This window comes from Microcaecilia unicolor, chromosome 11 (assembly GCF_901765095.1).
Source record: "Microcaecilia unicolor chromosome 11, aMicUni1.1, whole genome shotgun sequence".
In the NCBI taxonomy this organism is placed as follows: domain Eukaryota; kingdom Metazoa; phylum Chordata; class Amphibia; order Gymnophiona; family Siphonopidae; genus Microcaecilia; species Microcaecilia unicolor.
The window spans coordinates 94,224,371-94,244,869 of record NC_044041.1 but is presented as its reverse complement, the minus strand read 5'-3'; the positions used below and the strand labels follow the sequence as shown (position 1 = coordinate 94,244,869).

At 44.3% G+C, this 20,499-nt stretch overlaps 1 protein-coding gene across 1 annotated transcript in view; it reads left to right on the top strand.

The window, feature by feature from the left end:
* Nucleotides 1-20,499, top strand: part of INSR (insulin receptor) — a 428,464-nt gene that overhangs the window by 188,620 nt on the left and 219,345 nt on the right. Inside the window, exon 3 of the mRNA XM_030218585.1 lies at nt 7,776-8,097. Within this exon, the coding sequence (XP_030074445.1) occupies nt 7,776-8,097 (322 nt within the window). The remainder of the gene's footprint in view (nt 1-7,775; nt 8,098-20,499) is intronic.

Below are 20,499 nucleotides of genomic sequence, written 5' to 3'. Positions count from 1 at the left end.
CCATGCACCCAAATGTTGCAAAAGCTTTGCAAGCAGTAACTCCGAGAGTAAACTTGTGGTTAAAATCGAAAAGATGACCTTATTTGATATATGAGACTCCGCAGGCAGGATGCATACATGGCTTACACAACCACCTCACCTATGTCACTCTATACAGGCTAATCCAGTGCCGGCTTTACCCCACTGCGTGCATACAGCTGTAGTTCTGAATCTCTAATTAAACCAGAACTCTCTCTCCATGTATGCACTAGGGGTAAACCAGAACTAGACTCACCTGCTCAAACTGGCCTAGATGAGATGACAACCTGAGAGCTGACAGAAACAGTATAGGTCACCCAGGTTGTAGGGGCTGCTCCGAGAAACAAAGGACAGGAGGTAGTCCTTGCTGCCTTTTCTTTCATGATCCACCAATTTTCAGATCTTCTCTTCCCCTCCGCATCTCTGTTTCTCAATCCTCCCTCCCTGTTGGGAGAAGTGAGGACTGGGGAACAAACCGGGAAAGGGGGGGAGGGAGATGGAGAGAGTAGAGAGGATCAGTCTAGGGATCAAATGGAGAGATGGGGGGAAAGAAGAAGAGAAGGAAAAATGACTGGGGGAGTGTGATAAGGAGAGCCAGGGATCAAGATGGGGGAGGAATTCAAACATTAACAAATGAAGGCTGGGAGAAAACAGAGCAGCATGATCAGTGCAGAGATCACCCTAGGGCAGTAGCTTCTAGGGGGAGAGGAGGTCATAGTGGTTAAGGTCCTAGCAAAGCAGCACGGAAAAGGAAGGAGCTGCCAGGCTACAAGAAGATTACTAGCTTAGCTGGGGAGCTTGCTCTGTAGTTTGATGGTACAGTCCCTGGTACAGAGCTGGAAGATTGCAAGGACAAGTTTGCTCCAGCTACTCTGGGCTTCCAGTTCAGGTGCATAGCCAGACCTCAAATTTTGGGAGTGCCAGAACAAAAGACGGGGGGGGGGGGGGGGGCGGCACAAAATTTTGCCTTGCCCTGCTGCTGCTTTGTCCCCCCTGCGACCCTCATATACCTGAGCTGGTTAGGGTCCCCAACCCTAAAAAGCAGAAGTGCTCCTCCTACCTAAGGCCACTGCCACCTCTGTGCCGTGCCTTCCCTGCCCCCTGTGTGGCAGAGGGGAGGCGACTGCAAGTGGAGGAGCACTTCCATTGGTGAGACATAGGGACCGGCCCTAAACACAAATTGGGGGGCCCAGGCCCCCAAGGAACCCCATGGCTATGCCCCTTTTAAAGGGCTTTCAATCTAAGCTTGTACCTGAGGCAATGTATGGTGAAGTGACTTGCCCGGAGTCACGAGAATCATCAGTGGCAGAAGAGGGATTCAAACCCTGGCTTCCCCGGGTCTCAGCCCACCACTTTAACAGACTACTTCTCCAGAACTGGGGCTGCTACTTGATGCCATCAGCCTTCACTTCAACTACCTGAGGATTTTTTCCTCCCCCCTTCCAGCTCCCTTTAATCCAGTCTTGGCTGCGACAGTCCTTGGTCAGGGTCCATGTAGTAGGGCTCCTTCCATACCTCTACAATTACTGACCCTAAATCCAGCCATTAGTGTCACTACTGAGTAATGACTGGGTCTCTGGCCCTACTCCTGCCCCCTGCATGAGATGCATTACAGTTTTCCGATCCCCTTACCGTGGAAAACCTAATGGGAGGTCTACACCTCTCGTTGGGGCAAAGGAAAGAATCAGAAGGAAAAAAAAGTGTCGTCAGGGACATCCTTTTTGGACGTCCTTCACCTGTAAAAAAAAAAAAAAAAACTCACTCCAAACAAGTTCTTTTTGGACGTCCTTTACAGCTGAGGAGGACAGCAGCAGCAGAGCCCTAACACAGCACTCATCTCCTGTACACACACACAGAGAAGGGGGAGGGGAGGGGGCGCTTCATCACAGTCATAAAACAGGGGGTGGGGGGGGGGGGGGGGTTGTGGTCGCTCTGCACTACTGCTGGATCAGTGTTGGAGGGTTTTCTGCTATGGACCTCCAGGGGTGCTCGTCAGGGATGTCCTTGTTAGCAGGGGCGTATCTGAGGTTCAGCGGTAGGGGGGGCAGGGGCTAGAGTGAGGGAGCACATTATAGCCCCCCCTACCGCCGTCAACCCCCCCCACCGCTGTCAACCCCCCCTACCGCCGTTAACACTCCCTACCGCCGTCACCTACCCCGAGGTCCGCTTCCTCTGGCTTTTTAAAATATTGCTTCAGCTGGCGGGGGACCCCAACCCCCGCCAGCCCAGCTGCGATCTTTAACTTTTTCATCCTCGTCGTGCAGCGCGCTGTGAAAGCTGCATGCATCTTTAGATCCAGTTGGATGGAGTCTGACGTCGCAGCACCTCGGGGTAGGTGACGGCGGTAGGGGGGTCCGGGGCAAAATCTGCGGGGGCCCAGGCCCCTGTGGCCCCACGCAGATAAGCCCCTGCTACAAATTAGTTCCAGTTAGCACAATTAATGCTACTTAAGGGCTATTATTGGTACTTAAGGCCAACTGGTGCCAAATTTAACAATTAAGTTAGGTGTGCAACTGGTACTATTCTATAAATTGCACACGCAAATTTGCACACTAGTTGGAAATTTGGGCAGACCACTTTGTAGAAGGAGGCAGTATGTGCACAGTTGCAAAGGAGCATACACATGGGGGGGGGGGGCATAGGTGTGTCTCCAACTTATGTGTGCAATTTGCAGTAGAGCTCTGTGCGATTCAAGGCACACTTAGGTATGCCCACTACGCCTGCCGTTAACCTGGCCTACATTACTGTACACTAATAATCTATAATGCATCTTGGTGCCCAGGTGCTGTTTTAAGAACATAAGAGCTACTACTGAAATCTATTTATTAACATTTATTCTTGTCTAGGCCCACCCAAAATCTGCTGTCTAGCTACACCCATGTCACATTGTACTTTCTGTCAACAGTTCAAAATATCATAAGGGCCTCTAGACCAGAGGGGGATCCACTTCGTAAGATGTGGGTGCAGCTGTACATGGCCCCTCCCTTATTTGTCTATTTATGTGTAGATCAGGCCACATCTGCGCATAAATGACCTCTCTATAAAATACCAACCAGGGCAGAAGTATATACTTTGAAATGATAGCATGTGCACAGGGGTGAAGATTGGACAGAGCACACTAATAGCCAGGATGATACAACAGTTAAATCCTGTATTGACGGAAAGCAATTTGATAAAAATAGTGCATTCTTTAGTCACTAGTAGGCTAGTCTATTGTAACTCTCTGTTGATTGGGCTGAGTAAATCCTTACAGGTCTTTATCTGCCGTCATTTACTATGTTAGATGTTACATTAAAGACCTGTACAGTCCATCCAGTCTGCCCAACAAGATAAACTCATTTTACATGGTAGTGATAATTTATATGTATGTAGAGTTTGATTTTCCTTGCCTTTCTCAGGGCACACAGACTGTAGAAGTCTGCCCAGTACTGTTCTTGTACTAAGTTCTGAAGCTAACATCGAAGCCCCTTAAAATTTACACTCCAGCCCATCCCTATCTATTCAGTCATGATCAGGACGTAGACCGTAGAAGTCTTCCCAGCTCCCAATTACCGGTGTCGTCACCCAATGTCCGCTAAGATTCCATGGAACCATTCCTTCTAAATAGGATTCCTTTGTGTTTATCCCACGCATGTTTAAATTACATTACTGTTTTCATCTCCACCACCTCCTGCGGGAGGGCATTCCACATATCCACCACCCTCTCCGTGAAAAAATACTTCCTGACATTAGTCCTGAGTCTGCCCCCCTTCAACCTCAATTTGTGTCCTCTAGTTCTACCGCCTTCTCGCCTCTGGAAAAGGTTCATTTGCGGATTACTACCTTTCAGATATTTGAACGTCTGTATCATGTCACCTCTGTTTCTCCTTTCCTCCAAGGTATACATGTTCAGGTCAGCAAGTCTCTCCTCATATGGTTTGCAACGGAAATCCCATACCATTTTTGTAGCTTTTCTTTGCACCGCTTCCAGTCTTTTTACATCTTTAGCAAGATATGGCCTCCAAAACTGAACACAATACTCCAAGTGGGGCCTCACCAACAACTTGTAGAGGGGCATCAACACTTCCTTTCTTCTGCTGGTTATGCCCCTCTCTACGCAGCCTAGCATCCTTCTGGCCACAGCCGTCACCTTGTCGCATTTTCTTCACCTTCAGATCCTCTGACACCAACATCCCAAGGTCTCTCTCCTGAGTCAAGCTTACTAATCTCTCCCCTCCTATCCGGTATCTCTCTTTTGGGTTTCTGCACCCCAAGTGCATCACTCTGCACTTCTTCGCATTAAATTTTAACTGCCATACCCTCGACCATTCTTCTAACGTTCAGAGATCCCTTCTCATCATTTCTACCCCCTCCAGGATATCCACTCTATTGGTTATTTTCGTGTCATCCTCAAAAAGGCACACCTTTCCTTCCAACCCTTCAGCAATAGCTCCCACAAATATATTAAACAGAATAGGCACCAGCACTGACCCCTGAGGAACTCCACTGCTCACCTTCCTTTCCTCCGAGCAGATTCCATTTACCACCATCCTCTGCCACCTGTTGGTCAACCAGTTTCTAATCCAGTTCACCACTTTTGGTCCTAAATTCAACCCTTTCAGCTTATTCACGAGTCTTCTGTGGGGGACTGTATCAAAGGCTTTGCTGAAATCCAAGTAGATTACATCTAGCACACGTCCCTCATCCAGTTCTTTGGTCACCCAGTCAAAAAAGGCAATAAAATTCATTTGACAGGATTTTTCTTTGGTAAAGCCATTTTGCCTCGGATCCTGTAATCCGTCTGCTTCTAGAAAGTTAACTATCCTTTCTTTCAGCAGCGATGCCATTATTTTTCCTACCACTGACGTGAGACTTACCGGTCTGTAGTTTCCCACTTCTTCCCTGTCTCCACTTTTATGAAGAGGGACCACATCCGCTCATCTCCAATCTCGTGGAGCCTCTCCCGTCTCTAAAGATCTATTAAATAAATCTTTAAGAGGTCCCGCAAGGACCTCTCTGAGCTCATTCAGTATCCTGGGATCCCATCCGGCTTATAGCTTTGTCCACCTTCAGATTCTCCAGCTGTTTATAAACTCTTTCTACTGTAAACGGCGCAGTATCCACTCCATTCCCAGACGTTCCCTCGGCAGCCAACCGCGGTCCTTCTCCAGGATTTTCCTCCGTGAACACCAAAGAGAAATAATTGTTTAGCACATTCACTTTATCTTCATCACTCTCCACATAGCCATTCTCATTATCTTTCACTCTCACAATTCCATTCCTATCTCTTCTCCTTTCTCCAATATATCTGAAAAGAGTCTTGTCACCTTTCTTTACATCTTTAGCCATTTTTTCTTTCGCTTGCGCTTTCGCTAGCCGTATTTCCCTCTTCGCTTCTTTGAGTTTAATCCGATAATATTTCCATGATCCTCTCGTTGCGTTCTTTTGTATTTCTTGAACAAAGCCTCTTTTGCTTTTTTTTTTTTTCATATAAGCTACATTGAGCCTACAAAAAGGTGGGATAATGTGGGGTACAAATGCAATAAATAAATAAATAAATAAATAAATATACTTGTTTGGAAAAACCATATAGGCTTCCTGCTTCTCTTGTTTTTGTTTACTTTCTTTACAAAAAGATCAGTCGCCATATTTATAGCCGCCTTTAGCTTGGACCACTGTTTTTCCATTTCTCCTATGCCTTCCCATGCCAACAGCTCCTTCTTCAGATATTCCCCCATTTTATCAAAATCAGTGCGCCTGAAATCCAGTACTGTGAGTTTTGTGCGTCCACACTCCGCCTTCGCCCTTATATCAAACTATACGGTGTGATGATCACTATTACATAGGTGGGCACCCACCCGGATATCGGAAACACTACCTCCATTCGTGAGCACTAGATCCAGCATCGACACTTCCCTCGTGGGTTCTGTCACCATTTGTCTGAGCAAGGCACTTTGACAGGCATCTACAATCTCCCTATTTCTTTCCGATTCTGCAGACGGGACGTTCCAATCTACGTCAGACAAATTGAAATCTCCCAACAGTAGCACCTCCCCTTTCATACCAATCTTTTGAATATCTTCTATCAGATCCTTGTCTAGCTTCTCAGTTTGTGCCAGAGGTCTGTAGATAACCCCCTTGTGGATACAGGTTCCACCTTCTCTTTCCAGGATGATCCATAAAGCTTCTTTTCCCCAGGTCTCCTTAATTGGTGCAAAACACGGCAGCTCGATCAATAACTGGATCTGAGAAATGTGAACATATTACACCAGTGTTGCACCAACTGCATTGGCTACCCATGGTTACAGTTATCACTTTTAAGTTTTTTGACTGGAGGCGTTTCCTTCTGCCTTTGGGTCATGTAACTGGAAGCAGTATGTTTTTGGTTCTATCGTTCATAGTTCTGTCATTGTTGGTGTGTGTTGGTGGATGGGAATCTAGAAACCTCTGAATTGGACTGTTTTGAGTTGCCCAGAGATACTGGTTACCACCTGGCGCAAAACTCCTATGGTCCAGTGCGTGTAAATCTACGTGCCAGGATTTATGCCACATTTTTGTTGGTGTAAATGTATGCACATAGTTTTAGGTGCTGATATATCAACTAAGAGTATTCTGTAATCGGCACCGATGTCAGAATACACTTAGTTGGCACTGATTTCAGTGCTGATTTTTAGGCGCCATATAATCGCCCCTTAAGCAGTGCCTGAGTTTGGTGCCATTTATACAATAGCACGTAGCATAGGTATCCACGGGGATCCACGCTTAACTTTTAGGTGCGAGGATTTACACCAACTGAAACCTGGTGTAAATTCTTGTGCCCATATTAGGCATAGATCCCCCCCTCTCAAATTCTATAATACTATGTGCAGCTTTAGAGAATGCCCCTAACCCCTCTATGCTCCTCCTATGGCCACACCTCCTTTACTAATCCTCACATAAGAATTTACGTGCACATCTTTATAGAATAGCGCCAGATGCGCGCTTAAATTCTAATTGTTGCCAATTACTGCCAATAATTGTTAGTGCCCAGTTATCGGCACTAATTGGCTCATTATTCAATTAAATTGTGCATGCAGATTTGGGCACATGCACAATTTTCAGCACCATATATATAATCTGGGGGACTATCAAGATATTGGTAACTTGATTTGTTTTGATGGATTTGGCTGGTGGCAGTTTTTTAAAGGATCTTTTTAGACCTTCCCAAGTCTGTGAACGTGGTATTTGTAGTTCTCTTTCTTCTGTTTGTAGTCAGCACCACTGATACATAAAGTTATCAGTGGCAAGGGTGGAGCTACTAGTCAGAAAGGCAGCATGGTGGGAGGAGGGGGAGGGGAGAGTACGGTAGCAGACCATTGTCTTAGTGGACAGCCATGCAGAGGGACCTTAGTATGATTCCTGGCTGAAGTCCTCCACTCCCCTGGTTGGTCAGGTCTGGAGTTGTCAGCAGATGCAGTGTTCACAGCCCTGGGACTGGGGGAGGGAAAGTTAGCCATTGTGCAGTGTTGATGTTCATTGGATTTAGGGTCCATGATTTCAGGGTTCCATAAGGAGGCCTGGTACATGGCCTCCAGCTGAGGATCACCACTGCTTCCTTCAAAAACTTGCTGGCACACATCCCTGGAATATTAACAGTTTTGTGGACAAATGTCTGAGTGTGATATTGAGATGGCCAAACATAATCTAGGAGTTCTGTCTTTATTGAGATTCTGATGTGAAAAGCTTGAATTGCTTGGTATTACTTTGTTGACCACTTCTTGTTTCTCTCTCCTTTATAGTTTGTCCTGACTTTTGTAAGTGGCGTGGCTGCACCGAGGATGGCCAGTGCTGTCACAGTGAGTGCCTAGGAAACTGCTGGGAGCCCAATAACTCGGCGAAATGTGTGGCCTGTCGTAACTATCAGCACGATGGCGTCTGCCTGGAGACATGCCCACCTGGTCTCTACAAATTTGGGGGATGGCGGTGCGTGACATTCAGCTTCTGCCAGGACCTTCACAACAAGTGTAAAAATTCTAGAGAGAGCGGCTGCCACCTGTATGTCATTCACAATCAGGAGTGCATTCCCGAGTGCCCCTCTGGGTACACTATGAACTCTAGCAAGTAAGTGGTAGAAGATCTGTGTTTGTGTGTGTGCCAACTCTCCCAGAATGCCCCTCACCATTCTCACCACAACAGCCATGTCTGTAGCTTTCAGCATTGTTATACTGTTCCATACGAATGTTTCCTATCACAGCCATGGAGTCTGTGAAGTATGTATTCTTATTAACTCAGCAGGTTGAGAGGTGTGTGGGTGTGTAAGTGTAAATCACCTGCTACATTTTGTAATTCAGGATTTGCCAAACCTGTCCTGAGGACCCCTCACTGCCAGATGAGTTGTCAGGATATCCACAGTGAATATGAATGAGATAAATCTGCCTACATGGAATCCTGTCAGACTAGTCCAGACCAATGTGTTGTGTTGCGTTACCGGCAGATGGAGACAGAGGAAGTAAATAGTTCTTGTGATTTGCCTCTTAAAGGTATTATAAAGCATAGAATGTTCAGTATTTCCTCTTTCTCCTAGGTGGATGTATGACAGGCTAACAGCCCTGCTCCTGACTTGGTTTATAACTAGTTTCAGTTGAGCTTTAACTACCCTTTTGGGATTTTCTGCTCCTGAGTCAGTTTTATACTGAGACTTGGTTGAGTTTGGGGTTGCCTCTTTGTCTTGTTCTCCTGAACCAGCTTCTGAACTATGTTCCACTTGCATCTGGTATTTGGCTTGAGTTTTTCTCACAGCAGGGATCACTGACAGGAACTTTTGTAAGCTCTTTGAGCAGGGACTGTCTTTCTTCTATGTTTGTGCAGCGCTGCGTATGCCTTGTAGCGCTATAGAAATGCTAAATAGTAGTAGTAGTAGTAGTAGTTCTTCCGGTTTCTTTCTTTTTTTTTTTTTTTAGTTCAAATATTCTATTGAAAATTTCAAATTAATAAACAGTGAGTAGCAAAAATGTACATGAGTGTCATAGCAACTTATCAAGACATGAGCAAAAGAAACAAATATAACTAGAAAGAACTAGATAGCAACAGCTAGAGAGATTGCAGAAATAGGTCAATGGACATCCAAAGTTGTTTCAGCGAAAATTAATTTGATTTCTTTTCAGACATATGCAGTTATTATTGTTTGTATAGGCAAACTGTGTTCCACCAAAAAGAGTAATTTAGAAATCTGGCGCATTTGCAGTTTTTCAGAATCTGCTGGATACCAGTGGCTATCAAATTGTGTATTAGCTCGGGTTTGCAGGGTGATGATTGAAAACATGAATATCGAGAGTGTAGAACCACAATGTCGTAAGATATATATTGGAAGAGCAGTTGGTAATAGCTCTAATAGTTGGCCAAATTTGTAGCCAAAAGGAATGAATATTTGAACAATCAAATAGCATATGTTTCAGGGAGCCAACAGTTGTCTTGTTTTAAGTTTGGCTCTCCACATTTTTCTGGGGGTCCATTCTTCTTGGTGTAGGAGAAAATGTAAGGATTGCATCATACTAGTACAGAGCAAGGGTATATTGACGTGAGACCATAATATAGGCCAGGGAAAATGAAGAGAGGCATCCTCAATGTGTTTTCCAAGAGTTAGCAAGGTGCACAGAGGGAACAACCAATTTATCTCTGAAAGTTTTAGTTTTAAACAGTTTTTTATTGAACAATCAATAAAACATTACAATCTTAAAGTTGTGTAACATGTTCATTTTTTCTCGTTAAAGAGTGTCCCGACCCATTTATGTCACAACAATGTCATTTCCCCAAGTACATTGGTTCCTCAGACTATTTCCCATCACCAGAACATTGATACTGCAAAGTATTGATGGTAAATACTACACAGTCCTGCCCCCAACTATTTCCATAGGCTCAATGAGTCGTCTTCTACTAATATTATTAACCCCTCTTCAACAGATAAACTAGAATTCTCACTTCTACTGATATCCATCTACCAAAATCTTAAACTTGTCAATTTCTTCCCCCCTCTCTCCCATAACCCCTCCCCTCCCTCCCCCTAACCCTCTCCCCTCCCCTTCCCCCCCTTTTCCCAAGGTCAGTTCTCTGAAAGGTAGGTGTGACTGTCACCAGATGCAATAAGGTACACTCTATCAAAGGCCCCCTAATTGGTTGAGCACTGCACTGCGTGCTCTTGGGGCCAAAATTTGTATATAACATTTCCATATTAAGTAAAACTCCTTTTGTCTCTTAACTTTCCATTGCACGTCTTGGAGCTCCATTAGCAATAACGCATGGACTCTATTGCGCCACTGCCAATATGTGGGAGCCTCTTTTTGAACCCAATTGGCCAGGATACATTTTTTACCTATTAGAAACGCTCTATACAACAGTAAATTAGGATAGACAGCACCAGAAGCCCCCAGAGTTTCCTCCCCCAGCAACACACTCTCTGGTCTCAGTGGTATGTGTGTATTCAATATGTTTCCCATAAAAGTACCCACCCGTATCCAAAAGCGCTTTATCTCTGGGCAGTCCCACATGGCATGAAAGTATGTGCATTGTGGCCCTCCGCACTTGTCACATTGTGGTGAGTCTACCCCTCCCATTTTATATAGTCGAAACTTGGAGGTATATGCTCGGAATAGCACTCTGCCCTGACATTCCCTAAGGTCCTCGTTGCTTATTCTCTTTGGTATCTGTCTCATGCTTCTCAATAATCTTTGTGTATTGATTTCCTTTTGTAAAGCCTCTGACCACTTCCCCACCAGTTGTGCTAGCGTTCTCTGTGTAGTCTTTTGCATTAGCCTTTTATGTAGTAGTGAGATAGAGATTGCCTCCTCATTGGGCATTTCAAAAAGGTTTTCTAGCATGGTAAGCACGTCTATAACAAGTGATTGATGTGGGATACTGGCAATGTAATGTGAAATCTGATGGTATGCAAATTTGTCCATCCACATTAAATCTCCCATTCCCAGAGAATCCAGATTTATGATATTCCCCTCAGAGTCCACTATGTCTTGTAAGAGGGTTATCCCTTTTTGTGCCCATCGTTTGAATCTTGGACTTTCTATACCTGGTAGAAACTCTCCATTCCCTGTTATAGGTAAAAGTCTGCTCTGGTGTTCATCAAATAACCATGACCGACTCAGTTCTTTCCATACCATTCTAAGGGGACTGATCACTATATTTCTACGTAGGTGCGCTGGCAATGTGGTTAACCGTGCCTGCAGAACAAATTGTAGTTTCAAGGGATGGACCCAGTCCTCCTCCATTTCCCTCGGAGTATAATATGAGGTTCCCAACATCCAATCCCCTATGTGTCTTAGTAAACATGCTTTATTATATTGCCGTAAATCCAAGACCCTGAATCCCCCTCTATCCCATGGATCCATCATATTTTGCCAGCCTATCTGTGGTCGCCTTTTATGCCAGAAAAATTTTGAAAGCAGGCCCATCAACTTTTTCCAATCCCTTTTAGTCAGATAGATTGGCAGAATCTGGAAGCAGTAAAGCCACCTTGTGCAAAGTATCATATTGAACAACGAAATCCTCCCAGTTAGTGATATTGGCAAATTATCCCACTTCTCTAGCATTTGTTTCGTGTGTGCAAATAATCGAGACACATTTAGTTGATATAGGTGTATTGGATCTCCTGGCAACTGCACTCCAAGGTACAGAAACGAGCGGTCCGTTCTCCTAAAAGGACATTGTAATTGTGTCCACTCTTCCTCTGACATCCACAATGATTGTATTTCAGATTTATCTAAATTTAGGCAAAATCCTGAGAAATCCCCATATTCTTTAAATATTTCCAAAAGAGCTGGCAGCGACTCCTTTGGGCTCTGGAGGATGACCAAGAGATCATCCGCAAAGGCAGAAATTTTAAATTGTTCGGTGCCTAGACATACCCCCCGCACAGTCTCAATGCCTGTGATGTCCCGGATTAAAGGGTCTAACACCAATACAAACAATAAAGGTGAGAGGGGACATCCCTGTCGTGTTCCTCTAGCTATAGGAAACTGGCAGGAAGTCTCTCCATTCACCAACACCTCTGCCACTGGGTTCTTATATATTGTGTGTATGGCCCTCTTAAAAAAAACCTCCTATTCCGTAAGTCTCCAAGACTGCAAACATGAAGTCCCACCTCACTCTATCAAACGCTTTATGCGCATCAAAGCTGATAAGTAGTGAGGGGGTTTTCCCATACTTTGCCTGTTCCAATGCTAGCAGTATTTTTCTCAAGTTCTTTGCCACTGAACGTTCTTGTATAAATCCCACCTGCGGGTCTAATACCAATTGTGGAAGAAACCTAGCCAGTCTATTAGCTAAAATCTTTGCAAATAATTTAGCCTCAAATGATATTAAAGATATAGGCCTATAAGATTCTGCTCGGCTCGGGTCTTTTCCTGGCTTTAGTAACGCAATTATCTGCGCCGTCCTCAATGAACTCGGCATTTCTCCTTTGTGCACATGGGAATTGAATACCTGGGCTATACAAGGTGCAATATCCTCCACTAGAATTTTATACCACTCTGCTGTAAATCCATCTACCCCAGGTGATTTATATAGGGAACTAGCTCTTATGTTCCAACTGACTTCGTCTTCAGTAATATCTGCTTCCAAGATCTCCTGTTGTCTGGTAAGCTGTGGAAGCTTTTGTCCTTCTAAGTATGCTTTCGCCTCTAAACCCTCCTCCGGGGGGGGGAGCATACAATTGGGTATAAAAAGTTTCAAAAACCTTATTAATGTCTGTGTTCGTATGTTGGCTCTTTCCCTGTGTGTCTCGGATTTGTGTCACCCATCTTCTGCCCCCTACTTGATGAACCAACCGCGCCAACAATTTTCCCTGCTTGTTAGCATGCTTGTACAGCTGGTACTTATAATATATTTGAGACTGCTGCGTGCGAGTGTGTATCAATTGATTTAGCTCCATTTGTGTCTCCATATATAATTTCCTGTGTGTAGCGGAATGTGTCTGCCCATAAATTTGTCTAAGTCTCCGCACCCTTGCCTCCAGTCGCAGCATTTCAGCTTCTCTAGCTTTCTTTTTATGGACCGAGTATGAAATAATATGTCCCCGCAACACAGCTTTGGCTGCTTCCCAGAAAAGTATAGGATCCTGCTGATAGCTTTCCCTATTTAGTTCCGCATAGTCCTTCCACTTCTCCCGTATAAAGGAGTGAAATGTTGTATCATGGTATAATGCCCTCGGGAATCTCCAGCAAAACGGGCGTTTTTGGTCAATACCCCAGTCTAGTGTAATCCAAATCATGGCGTGGTCTGATACTTGTGTGGGACCTATCTCCGCCTGTGTTAGATATGTCGCTGTGTTCTGAGAAGTTAACAAATAATCTATCCGAGACTGTGTCCCATGGGCCCTAGATAAATGAGTATAATCCCGTTCTCCTGGGTGAAGTAATCTCCAAGCATCCACCAATTCCAAACAGGAACATACCCATGGCACTCCTCTATTGTAATTCACCGGTTTAACTCTTGAGTCCTCTGAAAGTTTTATGAAAGGTGGAAATAACTGTGAGGGTTGAATCACACCATTTTCTGATTGGGACAGATTAGTCAAAACATTTGAATTGCCAACAAGAATTTTGTTGAGAATAGACCATTGTGAATCTCTAGGTGCCAATGAAGGAAATTTGATCTTAAGATCAGTAAGGGATAGTAATCTGTTTTGAGAGACAATCTGATCCAGAGACCAGATTTTACATTTTTGCCAAATTTTCTAAGAAATACAATGTTTAACCGTGATTTTAGGGTTATTCCATATACACATTTTAATATAGAGTTGTCTGCAATTTTGTCAAGCTGGTGAACGGCGATTTTGCTTGATGACATTATACCAAATTTTTGATAGCACTGGGGAATCTCATGGTCTAAGGGTATAGGGGAGCATGTTTGTTGTTCCGCTTCCAATCAAGCAGGAGCATCAGAAACAGGGGAAGAATGCAACTAATAAGCCCTATATTTAGCTAAAAAAGCCAGATGGTAATAGTAAGGGTCAGAGATATTGAGACCACCATTAGATCTGGGCGCTTTCAGTTTAGACAGGGCAATATGAGGCTTTTTGTTTCGCTGAATAAATTCTGTAAATTTCTTGTCAATCCGTAATTAACCAAGGCTTAGCTAAATGGTCACATTTAAATTTAGGGCTCCTGACGGTACTTCCCAGCCCTACCGTGCTGTCATTTCCGGCGCTACAAAAATTTATTTTTGTAGTGCCGGACTGTACCCAGCGGTAATCGGGCTACCCAGTTACAGTCAGGTTAGCGTGTGAGCCCTTACCTCCACCTCAATGAGTGGTGGTAAGGGCTCCCCCCCCCCCCCCCCCGAAATGGCCGTGCGGCAAGTGCTTTACTTGCCGCCCAGCCATTTCCTGCAGGAAAGCGAGACCTTCCCTTTTACCAGCTGCAGTAAAAGGGGGCCTCGGCGTGCATGTGCAAATCGTTGTTTTCCCAGAATCAGTCTCGCGGCAGTGTTCTGGACTGTCTGGAACTTTTTCAATAAAGAGACCTTGCAGCCCGCATAAATCCCACTACAATAATCTAGATGGGATAAGACTAAACAATGCACAAGGGTACGGAACAGCTCTCTGGTAAGGAAATATCGTATGCGCCGTGGATTATCTCCGTATAGTGCACAGTTCTTTCAATATCTTCCTGGGCTTCGCGTGTGTATTTGTCCAACTGGGTTGCAAATTGTGGGTCTGCATGCACTAGAGACCCAGTATTTGTAAATCTGTCTCGTACGTATTCATTATAAGATACCCTTAAAATGTGACTTGCAGTGGGGACCCCCAGGACAGGATTGAGAAGCCCTGTTAGTTCATGCCACAATCCTTATTTCTTAAATAATGTGGATGTGCTCTCTGAGTGTATTTTTTGTGTATAAACTTATTGAAAGTTGACTGATTGCTTCATTCATTTATAATGGTTCAAGATTGCCATTGAGCATAGCTAAATAGTTATTGACAGAGCTGAATGTGTGTGTGTGTGTTCTTTTAATTTATATCAAGCTGATGCACTCTTATAGAAAAAATAAATTCAGGATAATATTAGAGGGGCATGAAGTGGTGAACATTCAACAGCCAGTTGTATGGATGAAGAGCAATCCTATTTACAATTTCATTGCAAACTTAATGGCTTTTTGAACAGCTTTTTCCACCATAATTTGTTCTGATGGTAAGAGAGGGATTATATGGGAATGGCTATGTTTTTATAGTCTGTGTTAATGTTTTACAACTTTGTATGTGTTTTTATTGAACATGATTACTCTTGGAGATCGCAACTTCTGGGTTGTTTTGTTTATAAATTGTTATTCGGCTTGTGGTTGGCAAAATAGCTTATAAATGCCATATTAAATTTAAAATTCATTCATGCAGTTTGGCTGTCTGAAAATCGCTGTCCATGAATGTCATTCCTAAGTATGAGGAGGCATAACCAGGGGTGGGGAAATACACATCCATCTATACGTGCTATTTTCTAAGAAGAGCTCCCATATGAAAAGCAGATGCAAATGTCGGTGGGCTGTCTTCAGAGTGCAAGAATGCAGGCATTTATGCTTTGAAAATTGGAGCATATTTATTTATAAAATTCATATTCCTTGTCATCAAGCAGATGCAGCCATTACAGATGGGTTGTGTCCATCAACCAGCAGAGGGAGATAGAGAGCACACTTTTTTCAGTGCCTCATACCAGCTTGCTCCACTGCCTCTCTTCAGTATTCTCTATCTCCCCTAGCAGAGTGGCTGCAGCTTCTTCGAGCTCCATCTAAAATCTGCCTGGAGGTTGCTCCTGTGCTTTTGCCAGTTGTTAGCAGGGGTGTTGGAGGCTATAGCAGCTTCACTTTAAAGGCACATAGGTTCGCCCTTTCCCTGCCTTACCCATACCTCCGTGGATTTGGACACATTGCTTAGCTTTCCCTGTCCTTCCCCACCAACAGTGGATGCAGGCACATAGGTTCGCCCTTTCCCTGCCTTTCCCACTCACCTGAGCCTCCGGAGTTCTATTTACCTCTGCTTTCCTCACAGCGTTAAAAAAAAAAAAAAAAAAAAAAGGAACAGAGGGTTTTTCCTTGCCTTTTCTGTGGGACCGGAGCTGTGATACTCGGTCCAGTGAGATAAGAGTGTTTTCTGACTCCTCCGGGGTGGGCCCGCGATCGGGGCGATTTGGCGCGATCCGCCATTTTGAATTTTACCGCCGTTTTCGGCGATGGCTGCAGAGACAGTAAAGCGCTGTTCCAAGAGTGGCAAGCGCAGATCAGCAGCGGGGCTCTGTAAATCGTGCTGTACAGACGTTAGAGCCGGCCCAAGCATGGCGAGCGACGATTCTTCGCGCTCTGAGTTGGCAGCGGACGCCATTTTGAATTTACCACATGGCGCGACCTCCGCTGAGACGGAGAGTCCTGAGCCCAGGGGGAGGCCTCGGAGTGAGGCTGATATGAGAGCTACTAGCCCCGGCAGAGATCCAGGTGCCCAGGGTGAGTTTTTCTCCCCTGATTTTGTCTTATTAATGCATAAAGCATACATGCTTAAAAGAGCTCTCCCACAAAGCCCTGCAGGGGCCTCTTCTAATGCCCCCCCCCCCCCCCGGTGGATTCTAGCCTGGGTATGCCCTCTGAGGCGTTATTCCCTGATAATTGGCAGAATATGAAGCGCAGAAGGGCTCTTTCCCCTTCAGAGAGTGCTGCACCTCCATTCCCCCCCCCCCCCCCCCCCCCCCCGTGGTCGGGCTGCGAGGATTCGGAGGACTCTGGCAGGCCTTCATGGTCTGAGGAGCCAGAGTCTGGTGCAGAAGTGACTCAGGATCTGAACGATCCCTCCGCAGTGAGGATTTTCCACCGTGATGAGCTGCCAGCGCTTATTTCTGATGCCCTGCAGGCTCTCTCTATTGAGGACCCTGCCAGTGGCACAGCCTCCTCTGTGAATCCTAGGATGGCTAGTACCAGAAAGCCTGCTCGAGCCTTTCCTTTGCATGACTCCATCCAAGAGCTTATATCGGCTCAATGGGCTGAACCTGAGGGACCTTTGAAAGTTTCCAGGGCTATGGGGCAATTATACCCTCTGAGTGAGGAGCATATGGCTCGCTTTGCTATGCCTAAAGTGGATGCCCTAGTCACAGCTGTGACAAAGAGAACTACCCTCCCTGTTGAAGGAGTTGTTGCCCTGAAGGATATTCAAGACCGTAGACTGGAATCAGCACTTAAACGGTCATTTGAAATTGCAGGTCTCACTACTCGGGCGTCTGCATGCAGTTGTTATGCTGCTAGAGCCTGCCTGGCTTGGTTGCAACAGGCAGTGGAACAGCCCGGTGATGGAGCGGAGCCCTTTTCAGATGTGGCTCCGCGGATGGAGTCGGCCTTGTCCTTTCTCGCTGACGCCCTTTATGATATTGTCAGAGCTTCGGCTAAACACATGGCAGTAGCAGTGGCGGCTCGCCGTCTTCTTTGGCTATGGCATTGGGCAGCGGACATGGCCTCTAAGCAAAGGTTGGTGAAGTTGCCCTTTCAAGGCCTTCTCCTGTTTGGTGAGGAGTTGGAGAAAATTGTGAAGGGCCTGGGTGAGGCTAAACCCCAGCGCTTACCCGAAGATAGGCCTCGGCCTTCCTCTAAGGGTGCGGCGGTCCACTCCTCTTACAGACCTCGCTTCCGTGAAGCTCGAAGGTACCGCCCGGGGCGTTCTGCTGGGTTCACTTCTCGTGCCCGTTTTCAGCAGAGGGCCATCGTTCGCTGTGAGGAAAGCTCATGTTATTCTCATTGCGGTTTGCCATACTGCTTTGGAAGCTAAAAATACTGAAGAGAGGCAGTGGAGCAAGCTGGTATGAGGCACTGAAAAAAGTGTGCTCTCTATCTCCCTCTGCTGGTTGATGGACACAACCCATCTGTAATGGCTGCATCTGCTATGACTAAAGGAAAGAAAATTATCACGGTAAGAACCTAATTTTCCCTCACTCTATTCAGTGGTCTGGGTGGGTCACTATTTGGCATACACAATTAAAGCAGAAATGTAACATAAATATTTTAACATATAAAATCTAGACATGCACTAATACAATAAGAAAATCAACAACATAAAAAAATAACATACATAGTAAAATCTTATTAAAAAGATCAATAACCTAATATATGCCAGCTATAATATTATAACTTCTATTTAAAATAGTGATAGAAAATCATGTACTCTGCATCAGACTCTTGATCTATCTAATCCTATATAGACATTATGAAACAAGTATGTTTTCAAGCATGCACTTTCTAAACCTTAACAAATGAGTAATGGTGTGTAATTCCTCAGGCAAACCATTCTTTAAAAGGTCCTATTTTGAGTCACTACCAAATGATCATCCCTAACAGACTCAATATCATTTTATTTTCTGATCACGAGGATTGCAGGGGGCAATACGTCGAGACTGAACAAATACTTAAAAGGCTTCCTTCTGTGGTGCTTTTATAAAATAACTAGAAAATTGCCCTCCCCCTATTAATAGAAAAAAATGGTTATAGGGAGCTTACTGCCCCAGAGAGCTTATCACAGTAGTTTTAAGGAGTGGTATATGCCTTTGGATTATAACAATTGTTCTCCTGGACTTTGTCATCCTTCTGAAGCAAGTTGAATATATATTTTTATTTGCTTCAGATTCTATATAAACTACCACTACTAATCATTTCTATAGTGCTGCTAGATGTACACAGCACTGTACACATTATATGCAGGTACTTTCTCTGTCCCTAGAAGGCTCACAATCTGTTTTTGTACCTGGGGCACAAGGAGCTGCAGTGGGAATCAAACCCAGTTCGGCAGGATCAAAGCCCACTGCACTAACCATTAGGCTACTCCTCCGTGCAGCATTCTAGGTAACAGAGGTCCTTTTACTAAGCTGCGGTAAGAATATATGGGTGTTTCTAGTGTTTAACACGTGCAAAAAACGCTAGCACAGCTTTGTAAAAGACCTCCTTACCACAGGAAGCAGTCACGTGTCCTGTGATAAATTCCAAATCTGCACGCTAAGAAATATTTTAAAATTTTTGTTGGCGGGGTGAGTCTGGGAGCAGAGAGTAGGCATTCCTGCACTAATCAGTTAGTGTGTCTGCATTACGACATGGTTTAAAAAATAGTTTATTTACAAATGCAGAATAAGCAGCCCAATGTACCAGCTACATCAAAATTCCAGAAAAACAGCAAAAATGATCAAACTAATGCAGCAAATCTGTACCTACAAAAGGTTCTATCAACTACATATCGGAACAAGATATGTCCACCAGTGTACTCTTATCCAGTGGTCGAATTATGTAGGTTTCACTATTCTGCTGATAACATGTTATAATCCCCTAATACAACAAACACTCACTCACTCACTCACTACAGCCCCACATTCGCATTACTGTGTGCTAACTGGTTAATACAGGATTACCGTGTGAGCCTTTACCGCCTACTAAATAGATGACAGTAAGTACTTCCATAGTAATTCTTTTTAATGGTTACGTGCTAATGGCAACATGGCCATTAATAGAAAAAAATAGGAAATTTGTCAGTAAAAACCAGAGTAAGGGCGTGCTAAGGCCACGTTTTACCGCAGCTTAGTAAAAATAGACCCGGTAATATTCTGGCAACAGATCTACCACAATGAATGGACAACAAAGGCAGACACAACCAAATTCCTCCTAGACTGGGACGACAGATGCAGAACAATATTAGACAACATCACCCCAATTCAAACTAGAACCTCACACAGAAAGAACTCAATACCGTGGTTCAATGAAGAACTGAAAAAAATCAAAACACAAGTTAGGAAATTAGAACATGCATGGAATAAAAAGAAAGACGATCCCACACTTAATGAATGGAAACAACTCCGAAGAAAATATAAATACACCATAAGACAAACCAAAAGACTATATTACAAAACTGAAATTGGACCAAATTACAAGGACACACACAAACTTTTCCAGCTTGTGAATAAACTACTAAACACCACACCAGTTACGAACAACAGTACAGACACACCAGGGGCTGAAAACCTCGCAAAATACTTCAAAGAGAAAATAGTACAACTGCGACTCAAAATACCTGCCAGCCCCATCGAATACGCTACACTCCTAGACTGCCTAGACCCAAACCCTGGAGTATACCCAGCATATAGGATTTGGAATGAGTTTGAGATACTGTCGGAAGATCTTATCTCCCAAACGCTTAAAAGATTCACCAAATCTCATTGCAAACTAGATATATGTCCAAATAACCTTATGAAATTGGCCCCCCAACACTTTATAACAGATCTAACGAAACACGTGAATTTTATGCTACAAAATGGACTCTTCCCAAAGGAGAAAGGAAACATTCTACTCAACCCCATACCCAAAGATGCAAAGAAAATTGCGAGTGAATTAACCAACTATAGACCAGTTACATCCATTCCCTTAATAACCAAAATAACAGAAGGAATGGTAACCAAACAACTTAAAGAATATCTAAACAAATTCTCAATACTACACGACTCCCAGTCAGGATTT